The following is a 23767-nucleotide window of genomic DNA, read 5'->3' on the forward strand; positions in this document are numbered from 1 at the left end:
GGAGATGACATGGATCACTCTATGATTGCCTGTTTTGCTCATTTCCTCTGAAGCACCTGGCACTGGCCACTGTTGGAAGATGGGCTGATGGACCATTGATCTGACCCAGTCTGGCCATTCTTGGGTTTCTTATGTAGACTCTTGCAGGGCCCCAAGGAGCCACAGGTTAGAGTATCAGTGATCTAGATTTTCGCTGCTCTGGAACGTTTTTCAGGGTAAAGCTCTTTGGGATCCCTGGAGCCCATTACACGCTGGCCAAATACCAGTTCTGTTCATTTCTTTAAGGGATCCACACGCTCAGCAGGAAACTTTCCCAGGAAGGGAAGAGCCGTTTATTATAATAAATTACAAACGTAAATGCAAAAGTACAAAAAATAAATCTAGAAAAGTGACTCCAAACCAACGTCACACAAAGTCTCTGTTATAAAAGAGTCACTACAAATGGCTAGAAAATGAAGGTTGGATAAGTCCAGCCAAGGGCTTCTATGGACACCCAAATACCACTATGAACCCAGAGGATCGAGTGTGTTCGGACCCACAAGCATTGAGGTGGTACACGGAACCTCAGGGAGGACGTGCCTGGCATTGCCCAAATGCGACCCCTCTGGCTGATTAAGGAACGCTAGCAGGTTCCGCTGATGGCACTTGACTGTCCAGTTCTCATTCACGAAGGCGGTGGGTCGCAGCATGATGGAGCACGTAGATTAGGAGAAACCTTCAGACTTCAGTCAGAGCCGCAGAGTAGAATCCCCACCACACACTCCAGGAATAACAGGAGAAGCGAACCCGTCTTCATGAAGCTGAGCCAGGGAAACAATCCCCAACGTCACCACAGAAGAGAAGCCTTCAGCAGCTGTGAACAGAATCCTGGACACACCCTGAGCTCCAGCTCTGCTGGGAATCTGATGCCGAGTCTGGCTTGTATCACCTGGACCCTGCAGTCAAACTCTGGAAGTGCAGGGTGAAGGTAAGTAAGTGGAATGTGTCCTGGAGAGAGTCCCTGAACCATCAAGGCTTGGTGTTGGGTTTAGTCCATCCAGGATCTGGTTCAATTAAATCTGATCTTGCTGGAGCTCATTCAAGGAGGATGGGGAGAGATGGGGCACTTCTCTGGTGGGAGAGAGACTGAGGTGGGGAGAGGCCAAAGGCACACTGGATCTTGGGGCTGGATCCCCTGCATGGCTCAACCTAGGTGACCATAAGGCACATCTCAGTAAGCATGAGACCCCTTTTTGAAAGCTGGGTTCTTTAGGTTTAGAGGCTCCTTCCCCAGAATGCGCTTGGAGTCAGAAGAACCTCGAAGTAGAAGCTAGACCTGGTTGGTTGGATTCAGCCTGGAAACAGGGTTGGGTTCATTCCAAGGTTCTCTTGGAATGAAGTGTGGTGGGGGTGGAGATAGTACAAGATGGGGCATTAATCAACATCTGTCCCTGAGGAAGTTTGGGGGCACCACATTTGGGTTGGAGAGATCTCTATGAAAGGACAGGAAAGGGAGTTGCTGGCATGATCTTTCTCAGGACTGGCAAAGAGGGGTCTCATTGGAGAGCAGGGATCTGGATCAAGAGGAGGAGGAGTTCCAGTTTCTTTCTCACACACACCGTATTTCACCCATCTCTGTCTTTATCAGATACGTTTCTTGACCAACTGTTGTCAGGGTGGTCTCCCCCAACTCCACGGGGACCTGCCAAGCTCAGGCACTGCGTTGGTCTCAGGAGATGGGGGTGGTGGCCCCTGTTTCTGGACAGAGTACGGGAGTGTCCCCTGTATTCGGGCACTAAGTGTCGTCCTCAAGAGGTGGGTGGAACGGTCTCTCCCAGGGCAGAGACCTGGTGTTCTCAGGCACTGTGTGTTGGGTGCAGAAGGTGGATGAGCTTCTTGCAGTGATGAGCTGAAGACAGTCGGGGGCTCCCATAGGAACTGGTCTGAGCTTCGCTGACGGAAAGTGCCAGCAGTTTCTCGCTGGCCTTGAGAGACACGAGCACCTGGAACCCAAAGGAAACGACACTCATCACAAAGGCAGCCCGGGCTGCGCTGTGCGTTGCCTTAGCCACGTTCCCTGCCGGGGGGCCCTGCCCCATCTACCCTCTTTGCCTGTTAGTCTGCACGCGTCTCAAGGCCTAAAGTCCAGCTTTCTAGGTGACATGTAGAGCTCAGAGCGCTTCACAGAATCAGGATGAGAAGATGGAGGAATGGGCCTAAGGGTTCTGGATGCAGAGGGAGGCTGGATGGCGCCTGGTGCAGGAGCATCATTTAGGTTGCCCCGCGGGGCACGAGACTGCCACCCACCTTCCCTGCCCCAGGGGCACGAGACTGGACTCCCCATGGGGGGAGAGCCGGGAATTCCCAGATGGTGGCGGTGAGGGGCACTGGGCCCAGGGCACCATCACCGCAGTCTCCTGGCGCTAGTGACTCTGGGGAGCAACCAGCATGTGGGGCGTGGGCACGGTGCAGAAGCCCCCACTGCCACCCCTTAACAACAGGCTGGTGCCCCCCAAGCCCTGCGAGTGGCCAGGCCCAGAGGGAGGCAGAGGTGGGGAGGGAACCGAAGGGGACAGGCCTGGCCGGGGAGCTTCCCCAGGGGGGGAGGGGGATGGACCCCTGCTGAAATTCGCGCCCCCCCCCAATCTGACAAGGCGCTTCTGACCTGGTGTAGCTTTGGCTGCTGGCTGATGGACCGCAGGGCGATCAGTGCTGCCTCCTGCACAGCTGGTTGGGAGTCGTGGCAGGCCACGTCCAGCAGGAGATGGGGGGCTCTGTTCCGGATCAGCACGTCCCCCAGGTCCGCTGGCTGCCTGCCCAGGTTCCCCAGAGTGGAGGCAGCATTACACCGGGTTTTGGCCTGGGGGTCGCTCAAAAGCCTCACCACGCTGGGCACGGCTTTCCCCAGGGCGTGCGGGAGGGAGCCGTCCTGATAGGCAGCGTTGCCCACCGCGAAGCTGGCCGACCTGCGCACGCTCTCGTCCTGGTCCGACAGGCGCTCCAGCAGACACTCCAGCAGGCCCACCTGGCTCCGCAGTGCCCGGGGGAAATCCTGGCCGTGCCGCAGCAGGTTGCCCACCAGGCTGCAGGCCTTGGCGCGTATCGGGTGCTCCTGGTGGCACAGCAGATGGCTCAGAAGCTGGTAGGCTGAGTCCGAGCCGCCCAGGATCTTCTGGAGGAAAGGCAGGTGAGCGGGACAGGTCCGGGCCACGTGGGTCAGGAGGGACAGGAGGTCCATCGTGAGGAGAGGGCTGTCCGAAAGCAAGATGGCCGACAGGAAGGCGGTGGCGCAGTCCGAGACAGCAGCCACCCCCACCAACTGGTCGATGACCCGCTGGTCGGACAGGACGAGGTGGCACAGGAGGCTCATGGGAAGCGCGGTCTCCGAGACGGGCAGATGGTGGCAGCAGACCTAGAAGGAGGAGAGATGGCAGCTGCTGAGAGGACAAGAGGCAGAAATGGGAGGGGAGGTCTCCAGGGTTCTGCTTGGCACGCGGGGAGCAAGAGAGGTGGGGTGGGCGGAGAGAAAGGGAGCATGGAGTCCAGACAGAGAGCCTGGTGCCTATTCATCACGGCTCCAGAGCCCAAGCAATGGGAGGGAGGGAGCATTCCTGGGTACCTGGAGGAGATGGGCGGGGATCTCGGCGTCTCTCAGGGCCTTCATGACCCACCTGAAGGTCTCAGTGTCCACGTCCAAGGAGAAGGGGAAGCAGAGCAGCTGGCAGGCCTGTAGCACCACAGCTGAGACCAGCTCGGGATCACAGTCCTCCCCCACCTGCCTGGGGTCGAAGGGTCAGAGAGGATCAGATGAATGAGCCCCACAATGCTAGGCCCAGCGGGGAGGTCTGAGTGGTTGTACTGTTCCTCAGGGCACCAATGGCCCATCGGTCCACACTGTGCCAGCTGTCTGAGTGGGGCCATCCGCAGCAGCACGCACACGCCAACAGGGCCAGTTGTGTCTCGGCTGCCCTTAGAGTCCCAGATTCCAAGGCCAGCAGGGACTGTGATCATCTAGTCTGACCCCATGTAGAGCTCAGGTCAGAGACCTGCCCCCCAGTCACTCCTAGAGCAGAGCTTTTAGAGAAACACCCAATCTTGGGGGGAAAACCACCAGTGATGGCGATTCCACCACAACCCCTGGGAAGTTGTTCCGGTGGTGCATTACCCTCCTTGTTAAAAACGTACACCCGATTTCCAGTCTAGCTTCAGCTCCAGCCATTGGACTGTGTTAACCCTTTCTCTGCTAAACCGACCAGCCTGTTCTCACATATTTGTTCCCCATGTAGATACTTAGAGACTGATCAAGTCGCCCTGAAACTGACTCTGTGATAAGATCCATAGACTGGGCTCTTTGAGGCAGGATTTCTAAGCCTCTTCTCTGCACCTCTCCGAGTTAGCGTGTTCTCTAGATCCCCGTTCCCCATGGCACCGCCGGTCACCAAGCCCCCACGTCCCGCCCAGCCAAGCTCCTGACTGGCTGGAACTCACGTCTGCGCCAGGTGACCCAGGAAGTCGAGGGACAGCAGCTTGGGGAAGGTTGCCATGATGACGCTGTCGGGGTGGGCGAGCTGAGGAAGGCACTGGTGAGGCTCTCGGGTGAAGACGAAAAGGGCCAGGCTGAGGAAGAGCGCGGTGCCTGCAGGGGATGGGGAAGTTGGCATGAAATGAGGGGTGAGCAATGAGTCTTGCCTCCCGCCCATCCCAGGCACTGGGCGGGTTCTGGGGCAGTCAGGCCGCTCCATCTTGCCTCGCAGGCATGAGGCAGAGAGGGGAGCGCTCCTGCGATCAGGTCCCCACTCCTCCTGCCCGAGACCAGGCAGAGCCAGTGAAGCGTCCGTCGAGCCGGGAGGCTCCAGAAGAGCTGCCTGGGAATGGGTCTGAGGCAGGCTACGTCCCAGTGTCCAAGTGACCCCGAATGTGATCTCCTGGAGACGGGCCTGCTGAACGGCAAGCAACCCACCAGGGGGTCTGCACCCCCGGGCTCAGCTGTCCCCTCCTCTCCAGAAGCCCCATAGCAGCTTCCCTGTTCCTCTCCTGCCAGCTCCCAGCACGGGCAGGGACACCAGCCCCTGAGGACGCGGCGTAGGCCGGCTCAGTCACTGGCCCCTGCGGCTCACTGGCTCTGTGGCTGAGGTCGCTGCCCCAGGAAGACGGGCTGCCACGTTCGAATCAGTCTGGATGTCTAAGGCACCCATCACCTTGGTCACCAAGCACCAGCCTTGGCTTCATAAGGCCCATGTTAATGTCCCAGGATGCCAAGGGGGCTTTAGAGACCTGGTGAGGGGGCGCTGGGTATGATCTAGCTACTAATAAACCAAGAGACCAGACTTCCGCTGCCTGAGGGAAGGGCTGAACCTAGGAGTGAGGCAGAAGATGCTTGGGTAGATCGGGTGATACATGAACGGCTCCACACCGAGACACAAACCTTCAACTGAAGTTCTAGCTAAGGCACCTATCGGCCCCCCCATCACTGGGGTATCTGAACACCTCACAGCCCACTGGGGGGCAGGGCTGTCATCCCCTTGGGCAGCTGGGAAACTGAGGCCCAGAGAGCCTAAGTGACAATCTCAGTCTGTGGGGGAGCCGGGAATGGAACCCAGGTCTCCTGAGTGCCAGGCTAACCACTGGGCCGTCCTTCCTCACGTTCTTCACCCTTCAAAAATTCCACAGCCAGGCTGCATCTGGGCGCACGTATGAGTCTTCAAAGGAACCTGCCACAGGAGCCATGCTAATGGGGTCCGGAGGGCCGGAGCTCCAGGCTGAGGGAATCCATTCATCTCAGCTGTCTCCATGGAGATTAGCAACTGAGGAATCTTTGCTTCCCACACCTCCAGAAGCTCATGTGAAGAGCTGCCCTGCGTGAAGGAAGCAGCTTCCACCCCTCGTGGGATCCTGCACAAAGTACCCCCGTACCAGCTCCCAGATCTGGGGGATATTTACCGGCCAGAGAGCATTCTGGGACATGTAGTCTTAGGCCACCGGTGAAAGTGACATTCCTCCCTCCCTACCTTGAGGGGAGACGAGGGTCCAGTCTGGCTCCGGAGTGGGCTGGCCTGGCCGCGGCGTCTCGCCCTCCATCACCGGCTCGGCGGCGGCCAAGCGGAGCATCATGGCGAAACGGTGCCAGGCAACATTCCACAGCTCCGAGCCGGCAAACCCGCGCACCATCACCACGTCACCCTGGTGGAGGGAGAACGCCAGTCGGTAGGCCGTGCCGCGCGAGGCGGAGCACCCTCAACCCTCGCCACCACCAAGGGGCCAAACCCAGAACCTGGTAGGCAGCTGGTACGCCCACTGAAGTAAGGGCCTGGCCCCGGGGGAGCCGGGGTGGGGTGTCAGCACCTCACCAGACTGGACCAGGGGCTCAGACTCTTTCAAGGCCACATCACAATAGAGAGATGGTCTCATGGGCACCCCCACCCCGACGGGCCAGTCCCCAGCCCCTGCCTCCCCTTCCCCCTGCAATCACATAGCCCGCTGGTATCTCCAGCAGCTGCTCCCCAGCGAGTCCCGGGACTAGGGAGTTGGGGGCCCTGCTTGTGCCACCTTAAAGGGGCTGGAGGTCAGAAGTGCCAAGCGCCCCCCTTTGAAACGCAGGCCCCCTCAGGGAGACCCCCCGATTACGGCTCGCTTTGGGAATGGAGGTGTCAGTGCACTGGGCGTTGTGTCTCCATCTCACTTCACGCCTCCCCCACTGCACCACTCCCGGGGCCCTTCCTCTCCCTCAGTCAGGGGCATCCAGACTTTCCTGTAACATTTTCAGGAAGCCTGTGTGTGCCTCAGTTTCCCCCCTATTTGCATTGTTACCCTGTGGGGGCGGAGGACTGTTTGGTGGCAGGGCAGGCTAAGAGACAGGTATGAATGGTGCGTAGCTGGCTGAGGCGGGACGGGTCATTACAAAGGACTGGCTGACCCCCCCCCCCATCAATGCAGAATTCATGAAGCCATCCCCAGGCCATTGACAGCCAGAGAGAGACGGATTTCCCCACCTCTCGGCAGGGAAGCGGAGCCACGCCCCCAGCTGGAGAACAAAGGACCGGGAAGGATGGGGGGGGGTCCGGTCTGGGGAGGCCTCGGGGCTGACCCAGGAGGAGGAGTGAGACCCCGTGGGGGTCTGGCACACGGAAGGGGTTGCGCCAAAAGACCGTTCCACAGCTGGGGGCGTAGCCCCAATCGTGTGGATCTGGGACACCTGGTTTGACCCTTGACCACCCCCTCTGGTCCCCAGCAGCCTCTCGCCAAGGCAGTCCCGGCGCCGGATCCAAGCAGGCAGCGAGGTACCTGGGCGAGGAGCTGCAGCAGGAGAAGCAGGAATCCATCGTAGAGGCCGGCGCCCATGGGTGGAGGCAGGTGCAGCTGGAAGAGAAGTGGGGCAGGAGGGGCCCAGGTCAGCGCTGGGTACTGGACTCTAGAACTGGGCGGTTCCAAACGCTCCCACGGCATCAGACGGGCCGGACTGGATTCGTGCTGAGCCGCGGGTGGCCTGGTCAGGGCGTCCCAGCCTGTCCGTCCCCTCGCTGGGGTGCACTGGGGGTTCCTGGCAGTGCCCGCCCACGGGGCAGCCCCCTGGCTGGTCGCCCCTTACCTCGGCAGGCGCAGTGAGTGCATTTGTCATGGCCGACATGGCCTCCTCGCACCCCACCTCGATGGCTGCCCCGTGCTGGCCGAGCTGAGCCAGCAGGAATCCCGCGGCGCTCTGCAGGGGAGGGGAGAGTCAGCACCGTACAGTCCGGGGGTACGCACAGCTGGCCACACCCTTCCTCTGGCACGCCTTCCCCCGCCCACCGGGAGTTGACGGCGAGCATCTCCCCCCGGGTATAGGAACAGTCAGACTGACCCCCTAGCCCCCGCCCATGGGGATCTGACTGTGAGCATCTCCCCCCGGGTATAGGAACAGTCAGACTGACCCCCTACCCCCCCCCCGCCCATGGGGATCTGACTGTGAGCATCTTGCCCTGGGTGTAGGAACAGTCAGACTGCCCCCCTATCCCCCGCCCATGGGGATCTGACTGTGAGCATCTCCCCCCGGGTGTCGGAACAGTAAGACTGACCCCCTACCCCCCGCCCATGGGGATCTGACTGTGAGCATCTCGCCCTGGGTGTAGGAACAGTCAGATTGCCCCCCTAACCCTCACCCATGGGGATCTGACTGTGAGCATCTCCCCCCGGGTGTAGGATCAGCCAGACTGCCCCCACACCCCTCAGTCTATGGGGATTTGGTTGTGACCCCCTCCCCCTGAGTGTAGGAACAGTCTGACTGCAGCTAGCTCCCTGAATGGGAAGGGTTAGGCAGAGATGCAGGACTCTGCCCATACACGGATGGGGATTAGGCCGTTTCAAGCCAGGCACGGCCCTCCCGGGACAGGAGCCAGTTGGGTGGGGCTGTGCCAGGCGGACGGACTCACCACGAGGGAGACGACAGCCGATTGGGTGAAGAGCTCGGCGGCGGCGCTCACCACCAGGTCCACCCTGAAACACAGCGACCCAGACCCAGGCATCAGGAGAAGCTGGGAAATCGATCCCTGCCGGGGACTGACTCACCCCAGCAGGCCCTACAGAGCTGGGCAAACTGATCACGGACAGCAACCACTTCCCCCAGCACTGAAAGGCGGCCACCTCTGAGAGGCAATGCAGCAGCTGGGTCCCAGTATATAGCAGCGCTGGTGATGCAATCCCGTAATTCAACACACTGCCGAGGACTTTCGGGAGGCGGAATGAAGTTGCCCATTTGGCCAGGGCAGGAGGGTCCAGAGTCTGGTTCTTGGGAAAACCCCTGAGACTAAGGGCTTCCTGTCTAGTCTTCTCAGAAAAGTGGTACTGCAGCAGCCCAGCGCCCCCTAGTGCCGCCCTGGGGTCTGTACTGAGCCCCACATCCTGTTCCCCGCAGCCCCGCGCCCCCTATCGCCCCACTGCGGTCAGCGCTGACTCCGAGGGGAAAGCGCCCCTGGCCTGCAGCCACAAAGCTGATGGGCTCCTTTGCAGGAGAAGGGTCACCGCAGCTTCCCTGAAACGCTCTGCCCACGGGGAGGTCCAGCGCTAGCTGCAGCCCGGCCCTGGCGGGGATCCCATCTAAGAGCAGATCTCGCTGCGGCCACCAGCCACTGGGGAAGGGGTGTGTGGAGTAGACTAGATCGACGCCCCCCCAGCTCACCCCGCAGGCGCTGAACGGCCAACGTCCCTGCCCAGGCCGGGCGCGGGGTGGGGGCAGACACACTTACCAGGGAGGGAGAGCCTGCAGCTGGAGGGCGAGCAGGGACAGCAGGTGCAGCGACGCCTCGCAGGCTGGCACCCGCAGCCGCTCCCCCATCGGGACCTGCAAAGGAGAGAGCTCAGGGCTGGGGGCAGAGAGACCTGGGCACTGGGCTGGAGGGCAAAGGCTGCCAGGGTGGGCACTACTGAATCACTGGGCTGCTCAGACCAGAGGCAGACCTGGGACAATGGTTCCTTTCCTGGTTACCTCCACCCCGCCCTGCCCCCGCCTCTCACCAAACTGGTCCCAACTCCTCCCCTGCCAGGCCCTGGCTAACCTCCCTCTCCCCGCCCACAGCCGGTGGGCGAGGGCACGAGCTTCCCCAGCCGGGGGCTGGATCTAGTCCGTGCTCAGCAGGAGTCTGACAGAGGGAGGAGCCCAGCTGTACCGCGATCCGCCCCACGGGGGTCTCCGTGGGGTGAGAGGGACGTACCTCGCCCTTCACCAGCCGGGCCAGGGAGCTCGGCACTTGCTGCCCCTTTGCCAGGAGTCGGCACAGGCTTTTACTGGCGTGGCCGCAGGAGTACAAGACCTGGGGGACAGAGGGACAGCAGAGGTCAGCGCGGGGGACACACAGAGCCGGGAGCCCAGCTAGGAAAGGAGAAGGGGGGAAGAAGTGCCCTGTCCCCCCGGGAGGGGAACAGATACCCATGACCAGACCACAGGCCGTCGTGGGCTCGGTTTCATGGTGACCCCACATCGCAGGCGGGCCCCAAGGGACCCAGCAGGGAGAAGGCAGGATGGCTGAGGTCTGCCACCATGACAGCAGCGGGCCCGTTGCTATCTGGCACGACTGGTGCCCCGTGGGTGCCATGCTGTGGGAGCTACCGCAGTGGGGCCGGGGCTGGATTTGATCCCCAGGGGAGAGCACAGCTGGGGGCCACGCCACTCACAGGCCCATCCCATTGGCCCCACGGAAGCCCACCAAGGGGCAATGGAGGCACGACGGGGTCAGCCCGGGGACCTGTTACCTTCAGCACGTTCAGGGAGCAAGCCGGGCGCTCGAGTCCCGCCAGCAGCCTCACTAACAGCCAGCTGTTTTCCTCCGTCAGTTTCTCAGCCACCTGCTGGGCCACCTGTGGGAAACCAGACAAGAGGATCACAGCCCCAGAGACCTGCTAGTGACCTAGGTGGTAGGGGGCGCTCTGCTGCAGGGAGCTGGGGGGCTCTCGCCTCTGAGCCAGTGCTGGCCCCAATGCCCCAGCCTGGCGCTAGGGGGCGCTGTGCTGCAGGGTGTCGGGTGGGGTCAGTAGGGGGCGCTCGCCCCTAGCAGGCAGTGCTGGTCCCAGCATGGCACTAGGGGGCGCTGTGCTGCAGGGTGTCGGGTGGGGTCAGTAGGGGGCGCTCGCCCCTGGCAGGCAGTGCTGGTCCCAGCATGGCGCTAGGGGGCGCTGGGCTGCAGGGTGTCGGGTGGGGTCAGTAGGGGGCGCTCGCCCTTAGCAGGCAGTGCTGGTCCCAGCCTGGCGCTAGGGGGCGCTGTGCTGCAGGGTGTCGGGTGGGGTCAGTAGGGGGCGCTCGCCCCTAGCAGGCAGTGCTGGTCCCAGCATGGCGCTAGGGGGCGCTGTGCTGCAGGGTGTCGGGTGGGGTCAGTAGGGGGCGCTCGCCCCTAGCAGGTAGTGCTGGCCCCAGCATGGCACTAGGGGGCGCTGTGCTGCAGGGTGTCGGGTGGGGTCAGTAGGGGGCGCTCGCCCCTGGCAGGCAGTGCTGGTCCCAGCATGGCGCTAGGGGGCGCTGGGCTGCAGGGGTTGGGTGGAGTCACTGGGGGCGCTCTCCCCTAGCAGGCAGTGCTGGTCCCAGCATGGCACTAGGGGGCGCTGTGCTGCAGGGGGTGGGTGGAGTCACTGGGGGCGCTCTCCCCTGGCAGTCAGTGCTGGTCCCAGCATGGCGCTAGGGGGCGCTGTGCTGCAGGGTGTCGGGTGGGGTCAGTAGGGGGCGCTCTCCCCTGGCAGGCAGTGCTGGTCCCAGCATGGCGCTAGGGGGCGCTGGGCTGCAGGGGGTGGGTGGAGTCACTGGGGGCGCTCTCCCCTGGCAGCCAGTGCTGGTCCCAGCATGGCACTAGGGGGCGCTGTGCTGCAGGGTGTCGGGTGGGGTCACTAGGGGCCGTTCTCCCCTGGCAGTCAGTGCCTGGCGCTAGGGGGCGCCGTGCTGCAGGGAGCAGGGTGGGGGCTCAGTAGGGGGCGCTCTCCCCAGCACGGCCCTGGGGGAACGCTGCATTCTCTTTTGAAGAAGGTGTAACACCGTGGCCGAGCCCGCCTAGGGCTGTTAAAGACCCTCTCGCGCTGTCTCTGCGCCCGCGTCGGGGCGTTTACCCAGCGTCCTGCTCAGATCCCAGCGGGGATAATTGCATTCCCCCATGTGTTCCATTGCCTACGGGAGCCTCATTTACTCCCTGTCCTGAGCTGCTGTGTGGCACTGCTGTGCGCTGTTATACACCTGCCACTTTCCACCCCAGAGGTGGCTGCACGCGAGTGTCCCCTGGGCAGCGTCTGTACAGTGCTCTAGATCAGGCCAGGGTCACCTTCAGCCACGCAGGGCGCTCGCAGGGCACTTGTTGCCTCGTAGCCGGGAAGGAACCGTGAGTGGGCCAAGCTCCTGACCTGCTTTTTGGCCTCCTGGCACCCGTTCCGCCCCACGGGGAGGCTGCAGACTGCGGCCAGTGCTGCTGTGAAGACATCTGCCCCACGCTCCCGCTGCTCCCGCGCGGCTTTCGCCTCCCTCGCTGGCTCTGGGCAGGGACGAAAGATCAAAGAAGACACGTAATTATGAAGAAAGATCGGGCTGCTGAGACAGCCAGATGGACAATTAGTGCACAGGGGCTGCAAATCAGGAGTGAGGGGCACCAGCAGGGCTGTGTGGGGAGGAGCAAAGGGCTGGGCTAGCAGGGGGCTGCGGGTCGGGATTGAGGGGCACCGGCAGAGCTGGGAGCGGGAACTGTTCTACCCTTGGCTCTGATCAGGGCCATCGGTCACTTACTTTCCCCAGCACTAAAATGAGGAACAAAGACCCGTGGGCAGTGACTGCAGCTCGCTGGGGACCCTGCCAGCCCGAGGGGCCGGAGGAAGCCCAGCCACCAGGCAGATGTGGGGCTGCCCCCACCAGGGGGGATATCCCGCCATTCATCCCAGGTGCAGGGAGAGCGTTACCTTCTGGAGCGGGCTGCTCTAGGGTGGCCCCCTGGAGGAGTGCGTCCAGCAGGGGGCGCTGCTTGGTGAGCAGGCTGGCGTAGAAGGGGCCCGACACACAGGGGCTGCTGCTGTCCATGCCCTCACAGAGCCGGGCAAAGCACTACAGAGGGACCCAGAGATCTGCAATCACCGCACGGCTGGGGAGAGGGACGGGGCAGGGAAGGGGAGGCCGTGGGCGGAGGCTCTAGGCCTGAGAGGGGAGGGGGTCCCGGATGATTCTGAGCCATGACCGCACGGGGCGCAGGAGCCCGCAGGATTGCCCCTCCAGGGGCAGGGCTGGCGAGAGGGCGGGGGGAGAGACACAAGGAAGGGGCGAGGGGTCGGGAACGAGGCCTCGCGCTGGGCCGTCGGAGCGCGCAGGAGCCCGCAGGATTGACGCTCCAGGGGCAGGGCTGGCGAGAGGGCGGGGGGAGAGAGACACAAGGAAGGGGCGAGGGGTCGGGAACGAGGCCGTGCGCTGGGCCGTCGGAGCGCGCAGGAGCCCCCAGGATTGCCCCTCCAGGGGCAGGGCTGGCGGGGGGGGGGGGGGCGGGAGAGACACAAGGAAGGGGCGAGGGGACGGGAACGAGGCCGCGGGAGCGCACGGGAGGCGCCCAGCGAGTGAGTAGGGGGGTGCGAGAGGGAGCCGAGCACGCGGGAGGGGCCCCTTTACCATGCTGCTCTGCTCGCGGAGCCTTGTCTCGACATCCGTTGGCTGGGCCAGCAGCTGGGGCAGCAGGGAGAGGAAGCCGGCAGCCGCCTCGTGGAAAACCTGCAGGCTGGGGGAGGCGGGTGTCGGTGGAGGCGAGGCCCTGGGGGCCAGGGGTCGCCCGATGAACTGCACGCTCAGCCAGGCAATGGGACCAGCTCTCCCCATGGGATCTGCCAGCTGCGCCCATACTGCAGAGCCCCCGGGGGAGGGCAGCCCAGGGAGGCTGGTGTCTGGCTAACGGGCAGGTCAGCCCCAGCGGAGGCACCACGGCCCAGTGGGGATGCCTCAGGACTGGGAGATGGAAGGTCTGAACTCGTCAGCTCTGCTACCCTGTGGGATCCGGGAGTATCCCTGCCCCCCCTCCGTGCCTCAGTTTCCCCATCTGTACAATGGGGGATGATGATCCTGACTGAGAGCCCTGGAGGACACCGTGCTGTGGAGGGGCCACATTCGGGTCTCTCCCCCATGCTGCGAGCTCTAATCCTGGAGTGTGGCCCCGAGGATGGAGCCGGCCCGTGAGGGGCTGGTGGGGAGAAGGGTTGGAGGGGATCTCAGTGCAGTGCCTCTCAGAGACTCCGGTTCCAGTACAGGCCACTCCCCCCCGCTGGCGGCCACTCTACCTTCTCCTCCGGCTCCGCTGCAGGTGGGACTCACTGGTGAAATAGGCCGCTGTCACGCCAACCAGGTCCGTCAGCAGCATGATGCACCAGGGCTGCTGCGGGAGCAGGAAAGAACCCATGTGCCAGGGAGCGCCACTCAGACAGGCTGGCAGCCAAACTGCCCAGCCCTATGGCACCACAGGACCCTTCCCCCTCTGACAGGGGCTTGCAAGGGGGAGCTAGTCCCTCAGGGTTAGCTCCGGGAGGTAGCACACCCAGAGATGGAGGGGGGGCCACAACTGAACTCATGCAGCGGTGATGATACAACAGCCTCCAGGGGGCGATACCCCCCCCCCCCCCCCCAGGCCTCCTCCACCCTTGCCCCGGCGGCCTGGCACGCCTCAGCATGTGCAGAACTAGCCTCTGGGGGGGGGCACACGCATACCCAGCACTCCCCGCACCCACCTGCTTGCTGCTGGCGCTCTGCAGGATTTGCCCGAGCAGGTGCAGCAGGAAGTGAGGTAAATCCGCGGCCTGGCAGAAGCTGTACAGAAGCTCTGAGTCACACCTGGTGGTGAGCAGGTTGCCCAGGACGCGGAGGGCAGGGCGGAGACGAGACGCTCCCTCCAACATCCCCTCCAGCACCTGGGCACGGAGAGGCAGAGAAGGGGCCTGTGATGTGAGCACCCTGGCACTGGCATGGGCAGCATGTCTGCCAGCCACAGAGCTCCCCTCATCACGGGGAGGGGGCAGAGCAGGGATCCACCAAACAGGAGAGCTCAGATCTCTGGGGACAAAGGAGGAACTTCCTCCCCTGGATGGGAGGGGGGATGGATGGATCCAGGTGTTTCCCCCAGGGTCACCAATGCAGGGGGAGGGGAAGGCTTCCCTGCCTTGCTCCAAGCTCCCTGTCCTAGGCGCTTCCTTCACCTGTCTCCACGCCTACGCAAAGCACTTATGGAAGAGAGTCGGGATCATGATCCCCATTGTGCAGATGGGGAAACTGAAGCACAGGACACACACTCTCTCTCTCTCTCTCCCTCCCTCCCTGGGTCCCGCAAGGTAACACGGCTGATAACCGAGTCCAATCTCCTGCCTCCCAGTCCCGAGCCCTTCCTTGAATAGCGAGCTGGGAATAAGGAACGGCTGCCCCCAGCCCGCTCCCCCCGGCTGGCCCCACTCGCCTGCTGGCTGGAGTGCTGGAGCCGGGCCCGGATGCGCTGCAGGAAGGCCGGGTCCCCCAGAAGGCTCAGGGGCGTGCTCAGCTGCATGGTGGCGGGTTCCGTGACCTCGATCAGATGCTGCCATTCGTCGTCACTATCCAGTTCCTAGGTCAAAGGTCACAAGAGAGGGGAGATGGTCACTTCGATACCATCAGGTTGAGGGGAGTGGGGCCACGCCTGCCCCAGACTCCCCAGCGCCCTCAAGCCAGCTCCCAAGGGCCCCAGCCCGCACCCCGTCACCTCTCACCTCGTTCTCCAGGTCCACGGTCTCGATGCTGCGCCTGCCGCGTGGCCCCGCCTCGCTGCCCCCCGCCGGCGTGGGAGCCCCCATCTCCACCTCCGGGAACTCCCGCTCGTAATCCTGTGTGATCCGATGCTCCCTGCCCAAGAAGCAGTGCAGCTAGAGACCCGTCCTGCGCCATCTCCTGGCTGACGGGTGCCCCCCAGCCCAGTCCCCCCTCTCCCCCCCCCCGGAAACCCACAGACCCAGCTGAGCCAGGGCAGGCACCCCTGCCCCTCACCGCGGCGTCGGGGGAGGCTCCGTTGTCTCCCACTCGGCCTGGGGCTCTTCTCCCAGGACGGCTTGGTTCTCGTCTCCAGGAGGGGAGCCCGGAGCGCGGGCTGCCTGCTCCCCGTCCCTGAGAGCTGCCTTTCCAGGGGCTGCTTTGGGTTTGTGCCCCAGACCTCCGCTGGCTGCCTCCTTGTTAGACGGCGCGTCTGCCTTCAGCTGCTCCTGGAAAAGACCAAAGAGCTTCAGCCAGGTTAGATCTCCGTGTAACTGACCAAGATCCCAGACTCCTGCCTCCACTCCCCTCTCATCGGGGGCGGGGTCTCTCTCCCTGTAACTGACAAGCCCCAGACACCCAGCTCCCTGTAACTGACCAAGCCCCCCCGACTCTCACCCAGCCCCTGGGGCCCTATCTGTGTAACTGACCAATCCCTCGGGCTCCTGTCCCAACTCAGTCCCCCCAGTCATCAGGGGATCTCTCTCCCTGTAACTGACCGACCCCCCCAGACTCCCATCTCACCCCTGATCCCCCATGGACCCTACCGTGTAACTGTCCCAACCATCTCCTGGCTTCACTCCCACTTCCTCGGGGACCTCCAGCTGGAGGGGCCCTGCTCGGTCTCTCGCCCAGCCCCTGGCCAAGTTCCCTCCTAGGCTCCGTGTGTCCCAGTGAGCTCCCAGCGCCGCTGCAGTGAGGGCTCTGCCCAGCCCGCAGGACACCAGACACACACCTTCTTCCGGGCCGCCTCAGCCATCTTCTGCCGCGCCTTCCTCAGGATCTTGGACTGGCCGCTCCTGGGGGCCAGCGAGTGAGCCTGCTTCTCCTTCAGCACCTGCAGCTCCGGGGGCAGCTTGCTGGTGAAGGGGTTCGCGATCCCGTGTTGCTCCATGTCATCGATCACTGCCGGGAGCGGGGGGGTGAGCCCAGTCAGGAACCACAGCAACCATAACGGGGGGTGAGGGGAGCTCCAGGGACTGGAGGGGACAGGCCACCCCAGGGGCACTCTGGAGACGGCGTGGGCTGGGGGATTGGTGGCGAGGCAGTTGCCCATTGCATCCAGGGGAGATGGGGCAGAGGGGGTGGCCGGGCTGCGGGCGGTGATGGTGGCTTTGCACCCAGTCCAGCAGGAACAGAGCGACGGGTGGGGGGGAGCACTCACTGGTGACCCGTCCAGCGATGAAGGGATGGCACAGGAGCTCCGGCCACGACAGGCGCTGGCGAGGGTCCTTCATCAACAGGCCTTGCAGAAAGCTCTGCCCAGGGGCACAGAGACCCATTGTCACACTCACCGCCTCTCTGTGCCCCCACCATTGCTGGCTCTCGCTGGGACACAATGAACTGGGCAGGTGCACTAGCCTAATGGGGAGGCAGGACTCCTGGGTTCTACACCTGGCTCAGAAGGGAGTGTGGCGTAGTGGGGAGAAATGGATGTTTCTGTTGAAATGACTGAAATAGTTCAAAGCTGGCATACAGTGTCTCATCATTACGCTTCAGCGTTAACATCCCTTGAGATTAATGGGCCAGTCTGTGTCCCTCAGAGCTGCTGTTTCAGGCTGTCTACAAACTCAGGCAGGCGTTGCTGCGTCAGTTACGCTTCTGTCACCCTGGAAGGGTTTCTTCACAACCATAAGGGCTGGAAGCAATTTGTTTAAACAGAAGCTGAGATTCCAGAGGACGATTCAGCAGCAAGGGGCGGATCCTGCACTGAACATGCAGGGCCCTGACTCCCCTTGCAACCAGCTCTGGGGTGAGCCCCCCACAGCCATCAAACAGCGCACAGCAACACCGCTCACCAGGGAAGGAAGTGAAGAATCCAGTTTGCAAGGGGAGTCAGTGGAACCGCTCATGATTCCCAAGCAGGAATTTGCCCTGGACAGCCCATCCCCTGGGAAAGGGGGGTTCAGTGACCTCGTCTGACGAGGGGCTGTTGGAGCCAGGGGGGGCCTGTTTGGAACCGGAGCAGCTGTGGCTCTGTGGCTGCAGGGGGACTGCCCACCCCTCATCCCCTTTACCTTGAACGAAGGGCTCATGGTTTTGGGCCACTTGATGGGGTCCTTGATGATGAGGCTGACCAGCTGGAAGATGCTGTTGGTATAGAAGGGCGGCGTCCCCACGAACAGCTCGTACAGAATGCAGCCCACAGACCACAGGTCGGCCGTGTGGTCGTAGGGCTTCTCCTGCACCAGCTCGGGGGACATGTACAGCGGGGTGCCCTTGATGGACGTCAGCACCATGGTGTTGATGCTCATGGCGCGAGCGAACCTGCCGGGCGAGAGGGAGCCCCTTAATTCTGCCTCCAAGAGCCCCCCAGCCCAGGAACCCTTCGAATGCCCCAATGGCCTCAGATGCCAAGGGCGTGCGACTTCCTTGGGCACCTACCCGAAGTCACAGAGCTTAACGATGCCCCCTTTGCCCAGCAGGATGTTCTGGGGCTTCATGTCGCGGTGCAGGATCCGGTGGGAGTGGAGGTAATAGAGGGCGGAGACCAGCTGGGAGGCGATGTCCTGAACCTGAGAGACACGGCCACCCTGAGGCCTCAGCGGCCGAGTCTGCGTCCTGACCACAGCTCTGCCAGCGCCCTCACTCCTGACCTGCAGCCCTCTGCTAGCCCAGTCCTGCCCACACACACAGCTCTGCCAGTGCCCCTCACTCCTGCCCCGCAGCCCCCTGCTAGCCCAGTCCTGAGCCCCCCCCAGCTATGCCGGTGCCCCTCACTCCCGCCCCGCAGCCCCCTGCTAGCCCAGTCCTGGGCCCCCCACAGCTATGCCGGTGCCCCTCACTCCCGCCCCGCAGCCCCTGCTAGCCCAGCTCCTCCCCACACACACAGCTCTGCCGGTGCCCCTCACTCCCGACCCGCAGCCCCTGCTAGCCCAGCTCCTCCCCACACACACAGCTCTGCCGGTGCCTCTCACTCCCACCCCACAGCCCCCTGCTAGCCCAGTCCTGGGCCCCCCACAGCTCTGCCGGTGCCTCTCACTCCTGCCCCGCAGCCCCCTGCTAGCCCAGTCCTGGGCCCCCCACAGCTCTGCCAGGGCCCCTCACTCCCGCCCCGCAGCCCCCTGCTAGCCCAGTCCTGGGCCCCCCACAGCTCTGACGGGGCCCCTCACTCCCACCCCGCAGCCCCCTGCTAGCCCAGCCCTGAGCTCCCCCATACACACCGCCCTGCCAGTGCTCCTCACTCCCGCCCCGCAGCCCCCTGCTAACCCAGCTCTGGCTATGCCCACACACTGATCTCTGCCGATGCCCTTCTGTCTCAACCCACAGCCCAAGGCTTTCCACACACCCAGCTCTGCCAGGGCCCCTCAATCCTGACCAACAGCCTCCGGTTATCGCAGTCTTGGGCTCCCCGCCCAGGCACAGAGCTCTGCCTTAGCCCTTTGATCCCGACCCACCCCTCATCCCTATTCCAGTCCTGGACACAGGTGAGAAGTAGGCTGAGACCCAGCCAGTTCATGTCACTTGTAGCCTAAGGCTAGATTTGAACCCAGCTCGCGTCGAGGTGAAAGGTGAGTTCTCTCTCCCACTTGGCCAATCAGAGCCTTCCCGCCTCTGCCTCTGGGCTCCGATTCCTTCCCCTTTGGACTAAAGACTCGGCAGTGTCCAGCCAGCTCTGACATCCGCTTGTCGGAAGAAGCAACATCGGCACTTCCTGGAGGACCGTGAGCCCCTCGCCACGCCCCTGCCCCAGGCCTGACATGACTCCGACTGGCCCTGATGCATCAGCGTCACAGAGCTACCTGGTCCTCTGGCAGATTCCCATCATCCTCCAGGATCTGGAAAAGCTCCCCCTCCGCGTAGTCCGTCACCACCACCACCTGCAGGGGGGAGGCAGGAAGGGATCGTGGGAGCTCGGAGAGCAGGTGCGAAGCCCAGCTGTGTCCTGGGGACCCCTGGGGACGGGCTCCATGGCTGGAGCATTGGTGCTGGGAAACCCGCCGGGTGAGGACACTGATTCCAGCACGTCTGGCCAGGGCCCGAGACCCGGACTTAGCCCTTGTTCAGGCAGTGTCCTAGTGGCACTCTGGAGTGAGGCCTCGGGATTGAGCCCAAAGGGCGGAGGAAACACCCCGCTGGGCCCTGGGGAACGCAGCAGAGGGAGGCGACGAGCGCTGCGCCGTCTGACACGGGACTCACCCGTGCAGCGAGACACACACCCAGCCGCTGGCAGGCGGGGCGAGAAACGTGCAGCAGGCCAACGCTTGCTCCTTCCAGCCAGGGCCTCCTGCCCTGATGGCGTCGCTGGGAGCGACAGGACACCTCTAGCACCCGCCGGCAGGGCCCAGCTACGGCTCCTCAGGAGAACCTGTGCGGCTGACAATGCACGCGCCTCCCCACCCTCTTACCTCCTTGTCCGTCTCAAAGCTGTCGAGCATCTGGACGATGTTGGGGTGGTGCAGCCCCCTCATGATCTCAATTTCCCGCTGCAGGTTCTTCAGCTCCTTCTCCGATCGCCCGACTTTGGGGATGAACTTCAGCGCCACCACCTGCCAAAGTAGACAAAGCTGGGAGCTGTATGCCCGCACCCACCACTGCTCCCACCCAGGCCCCAGTCAGGCAAGGATCAACTAGTGACTGCTAGGGTGGAAGGCGAAGGCCAGGTCTACACTCCCCTACCACTGCATGTAACCTTAGCACTGGGCATGGATTAAGGGGATCCCAGAGTTTTCTGTGTTTCAGTGTTCATAACTTTTAAAATCTTGAACTGATTTTCTTCAAACATGGTTAACTGGTAGATCTCAACGAGATCTACAAAACAAGCTAGGGTTGAAAAACTTCAGTCATTTTTAAAAGTATGATGATTCAGTGCTGGGAAATTTTGTAAAGCGTGAGTGTAGCTAGGTCTGCCCATGTGCAGGCTGCATCTTTCTCCAGGGTTCTGATTTTTAAAAGTTGCGTAGGGTTTCCTGGGCAGAATCTTGCACACACTGACTTGTGCAAATTGTAGCACTTAGTCATATAACTGCCTTATTCTGCTGCAAATCAGGTACCAGATGTCTAAGTGCCACTAACTGAATCTGCAATGAATTGCCGGCAAAATGGTGGGTGAACAATTGTGCCAGTAGAAATGGAGGAGGGGTGAAAGGCCTTTCCAAAATCAGTGTGTGAACCTGTAGAATTCATTTTTTTTAAAAAATAGATGGAGATATGCACCTATCTCACAGAACTTGAAAGGTCATTGAGTTGAGTCTAGTCCCCTACCTTCACAGCAGGACCAAGTACCATCCCTGATAAATTTTTGCCCTAAATCCCTAAATGGCCCCCTCAAGGATTGAACTCACAACCGTGAGTTTAGCAGGCCAATGCTCAAACCACTGAGCTATCCCCCCCGTTGCACCTTCACAGGCTCAGTAACCAAGCTGCAAATTGTCAGGAGTTAATCAAAACCTATTTTTATCTAGATCAAGCCAAGGTACCAGACCTCAGTGAGATTCTGCCCAGAACAAGTTTCAGATGTTGGTTGCTTTTGCTGCAGCCCTGTCTAAAAGGTACAGGAAGAATCAAGCTGTCAAATTCAGAAATAAATGTTCCAGAAAGTGCTGAGCATGTGAAAGCAGGGGATTAGAATGGAAACTGTTGTGCAACCTTAAGTACAGTGGAAACTACCAGAGAAACGATCTGGTGAGGATCACACATCTGATTGTCAGAGACCCTGGACCTGGAGGCCCAGTCACAGAACCCTGAGCTGCATACCAAGAACTCTTCAGCCCTGTGTTATGTTTCCCCCATATGTCCTTTTCCCCACATCTCACCCATCCCACCCACCTCCTCAGAGAGCCCCTCCCTGGATCTCTCCTCACCTGAGCGCTATATTTCCGGCGCCCCTTGTACACCCTCCCGAAGGAGCCCTCTCCAATCATCTCCAGCACGTGGTATTTCTCCATGGTGGGCACGCCAGCCTGACAGGGCAAAGCGGCACATTAGAGGATGTTCAATTCATCTCCCACCTCCTGGGCCTCCCTTCCCCCCTCAGGCCTATACCAGCTGAGAAGACGGACCGTGTGATGGTTAGGGCACTAGTAAGAAGTTGGGGGACCTGGGTTCGAGTCCCTGTTCTGCCACAGACCTCCTGTGTGACCTCAACAAGTCACTGAGGCCCAGATCCTTTCAATGGGAGTCAGGTGCCTAAATACTTTGGAGCATCCAGGACATCATCTCTCTGGGCTTCAGTCCCCTCATGTGGAAAATGGAGATGAAAGTACCTCGGGGGGGGGGGGGGGGGGAGAATGATAAACACATTAGAGAGTGAGGTGCTATGGTGCTACCTAGAATCTTCTCTTGGGCAGTGGTTCCCAAACTGGGGTTTGTGAAATGTTACAGGGGGTTCTTGGGGAAAAAAATCCCTAATGGCAGACAGAGCTGTCCCGGGGCCAGCAGCCTGGTGTCCCTGGACTTCCAAGATCAAAGCAAGCATATCTATTACACTGAGGAGATATAAACTTCAAGACTCCTTATAAGAACAACAAAAAATATCCACCTCCCTTTCCATTTTTTAAATGAAATAGGCAGCTAGTATGTTTTTAAATGATTATGAAGAACAAGTCTAAGCTTTGTTGTAACGTGCATTGTTTGCCTGGACTGCTCAAGACCTGAATGCTTGTGTAGGAGGAACTCTTTGAGGTGGCTTCTTAAATACCTTCCTGCTGTTTCCCATCTGATACTCCTTGATGAAACCTAGGAGCCTTGTCTTATAACAGGCTTATTCAAAGTGATACAAGCTACGAAAGTCAGATCTTGGAAGAGTGTTGCAGTTTTCATAATGTAATAAAAATACCGTAATGATAAATAATAATTAATAATAAATATTGTGTAATAAGCATGTCAAATTTTATATTTCCAAGGTCACTGCTTTTATAATTTATACTCAGGTAAAAGGAGAAAATCCCTGGAAATATTCATTTTTAGGAGGGGATTCGCAAGACTTGACATTTTAGTGAAAGGGGTTCACATGTTGTTAAAGTGTGGGAACCACTGCTCTTGGGAGACCTCCAACATCCCAGCCCCATCTCTGGCTGCCCAGTTCCCTGTCTTTCCTCCCCCTACTCCCCATCCTCCTCCTCCTGACACGTCTCCAGATCTTCTCATCCAGCCGCCTGGTTCTCCCTCTGTGCCAGCTCCAGATTCCACCTCTTCCTCTCCAGCCCCGCTGCACAAACTCATCCGGGTCACCATTCCCTCTTCCCATGGACTCCTCTGCTCCAGCCTATTCGGCATCCCGCAGCCACACTCCTCCCTGTCCTCCGGCCTGAACACGTCCTTCCCCCAGCTCCTGGTTCCCTCTTCTCTCTTGGTATTTCACATCCCTCCCACACCCTTAGCCTTCTGCTCTTTCCTCCAGGCCAAGGTCTGCATGGTCGCTTGTCCCAGCTTCTCGGCTCCAGGTGGCCTGTACATTTGGGCTGGGTCTTTATTTTATTATTAGTTATTTGTACGGCGCGGCGGGTGAGCTCAGCACCTTGCAGGTGGGGATGAGGTCGGGGTCCATGCCCTGGACGCAAGCCCGGTTACCCGAACCCCAATGATCATCCGAGTCTCCCCACACTCAGAGCTGCGTATCCAGGAACCTACATGGCTCTCCTCAGGGTTGAGCCCCCCAGTATGTGCTCAATACCCCTAGTCTCCCCAGGAGCCCTGACTCCCAGGTCTCCCTCACAGGGACGTGCCCGGTTCTTCTGCCCGGAGCTTGGCTGTCCATGGGCAGGGTCTGGTAGGTCAGACCAGATCCTATGCCCAGGATCACCCCTGGCCCCCCCAGATCACTGCGATCTGGGTATTCACCTCTGGAGGCTGGTTCCAGCCCCCCCGGCCAGCCGCAGGGATCCAGCCCCGCCCCCCACGCGCCAGGCGCAGGGATTCCCCCCCCGACCAGCCGCAGGGATCCAGCCCCGCCCCCCACGCGCCAGGCGCAGGGATTCCGCCCCCCCCCGGCCAGCCGCAGGGATCCAGCCCCGCCCCCCACGCGCCAGGCGCAGGGATCCACCATCCCCCGGCCAGGCGCAGGGATCCAGCCCCGCCCCCCCGGCCAGGCGCAGGGATCCACCACCCCCCGACCAGGCGCAGGGATCCAGCCCCCCCCGGCCAGGCGCAGGGATCGAGCCCCCCCCCGGCCAGGCGCAGGGATCCATCCGCTCACCGGGATCTGCCCCCGCGGGCTCCCGGCCCCTCTCTCCCACCTGAGCGCCGGGCCCCGCTGCCGCCCGGGCCGTTCGTTGGGATCCACCCGCCCCGCCCCCGGGGTGCCCGCACAGGTGCCTGACTGGATCCCGGCCTCGCACGCGGACGGAAAGGCGGCCAGCCTCGGCCCCGGCACCCCGCCGCACGGACCCCGCGGCC

The 23767-nt window shown here is 61.6% G+C and overlaps 1 protein-coding gene across 1 annotated transcript; it reads right to left on the reverse strand.

Annotated features, from left to right (window-relative positions):
* Positions 1-306: 306 nt before the first annotated feature.
* STK36 (serine/threonine kinase 36) lies at positions 307-21318 on the reverse strand. The gene is made up of 26 exons (XM_065413207.1): positions 21235-21318; positions 19780-19920; positions 19174-19251; positions 17816-17946; positions 17449-17698; positions 16596-16689; positions 16167-16336; positions 15449-15660; positions 15175-15307; positions 14889-15032; positions 14170-14349; positions 13726-13820; positions 13067-13172; positions 12373-12514; positions 11827-11954; positions 10201-10305; positions 9663-9761; positions 9198-9292; positions 8385-8448; positions 7565-7675; positions 7261-7335; positions 5988-6159; positions 4468-4615; positions 3599-3758; positions 2645-3391; positions 307-1982 (listed from the first exon to the last, which is right to left on the reverse strand). Exons 1-26 carry the CDS (start codon positions 21316-21318, stop codon positions 1836-1838), a joined length of 4011 nt encoding a protein of 1336 aa, XP_065269279.1. The 3' UTR covers positions 307-1835.
* Between the last annotated feature and the right edge of the window lie 2449 nt (positions 21319-23767).

Source organism: Emys orbicularis, chromosome 11 (genome assembly GCF_028017835.1).
Source record: "Emys orbicularis isolate rEmyOrb1 chromosome 11, rEmyOrb1.hap1, whole genome shotgun sequence".
In the NCBI taxonomy this organism is placed as follows: Eukaryota; Metazoa; Chordata; order Testudines; family Emydidae; genus Emys; species Emys orbicularis.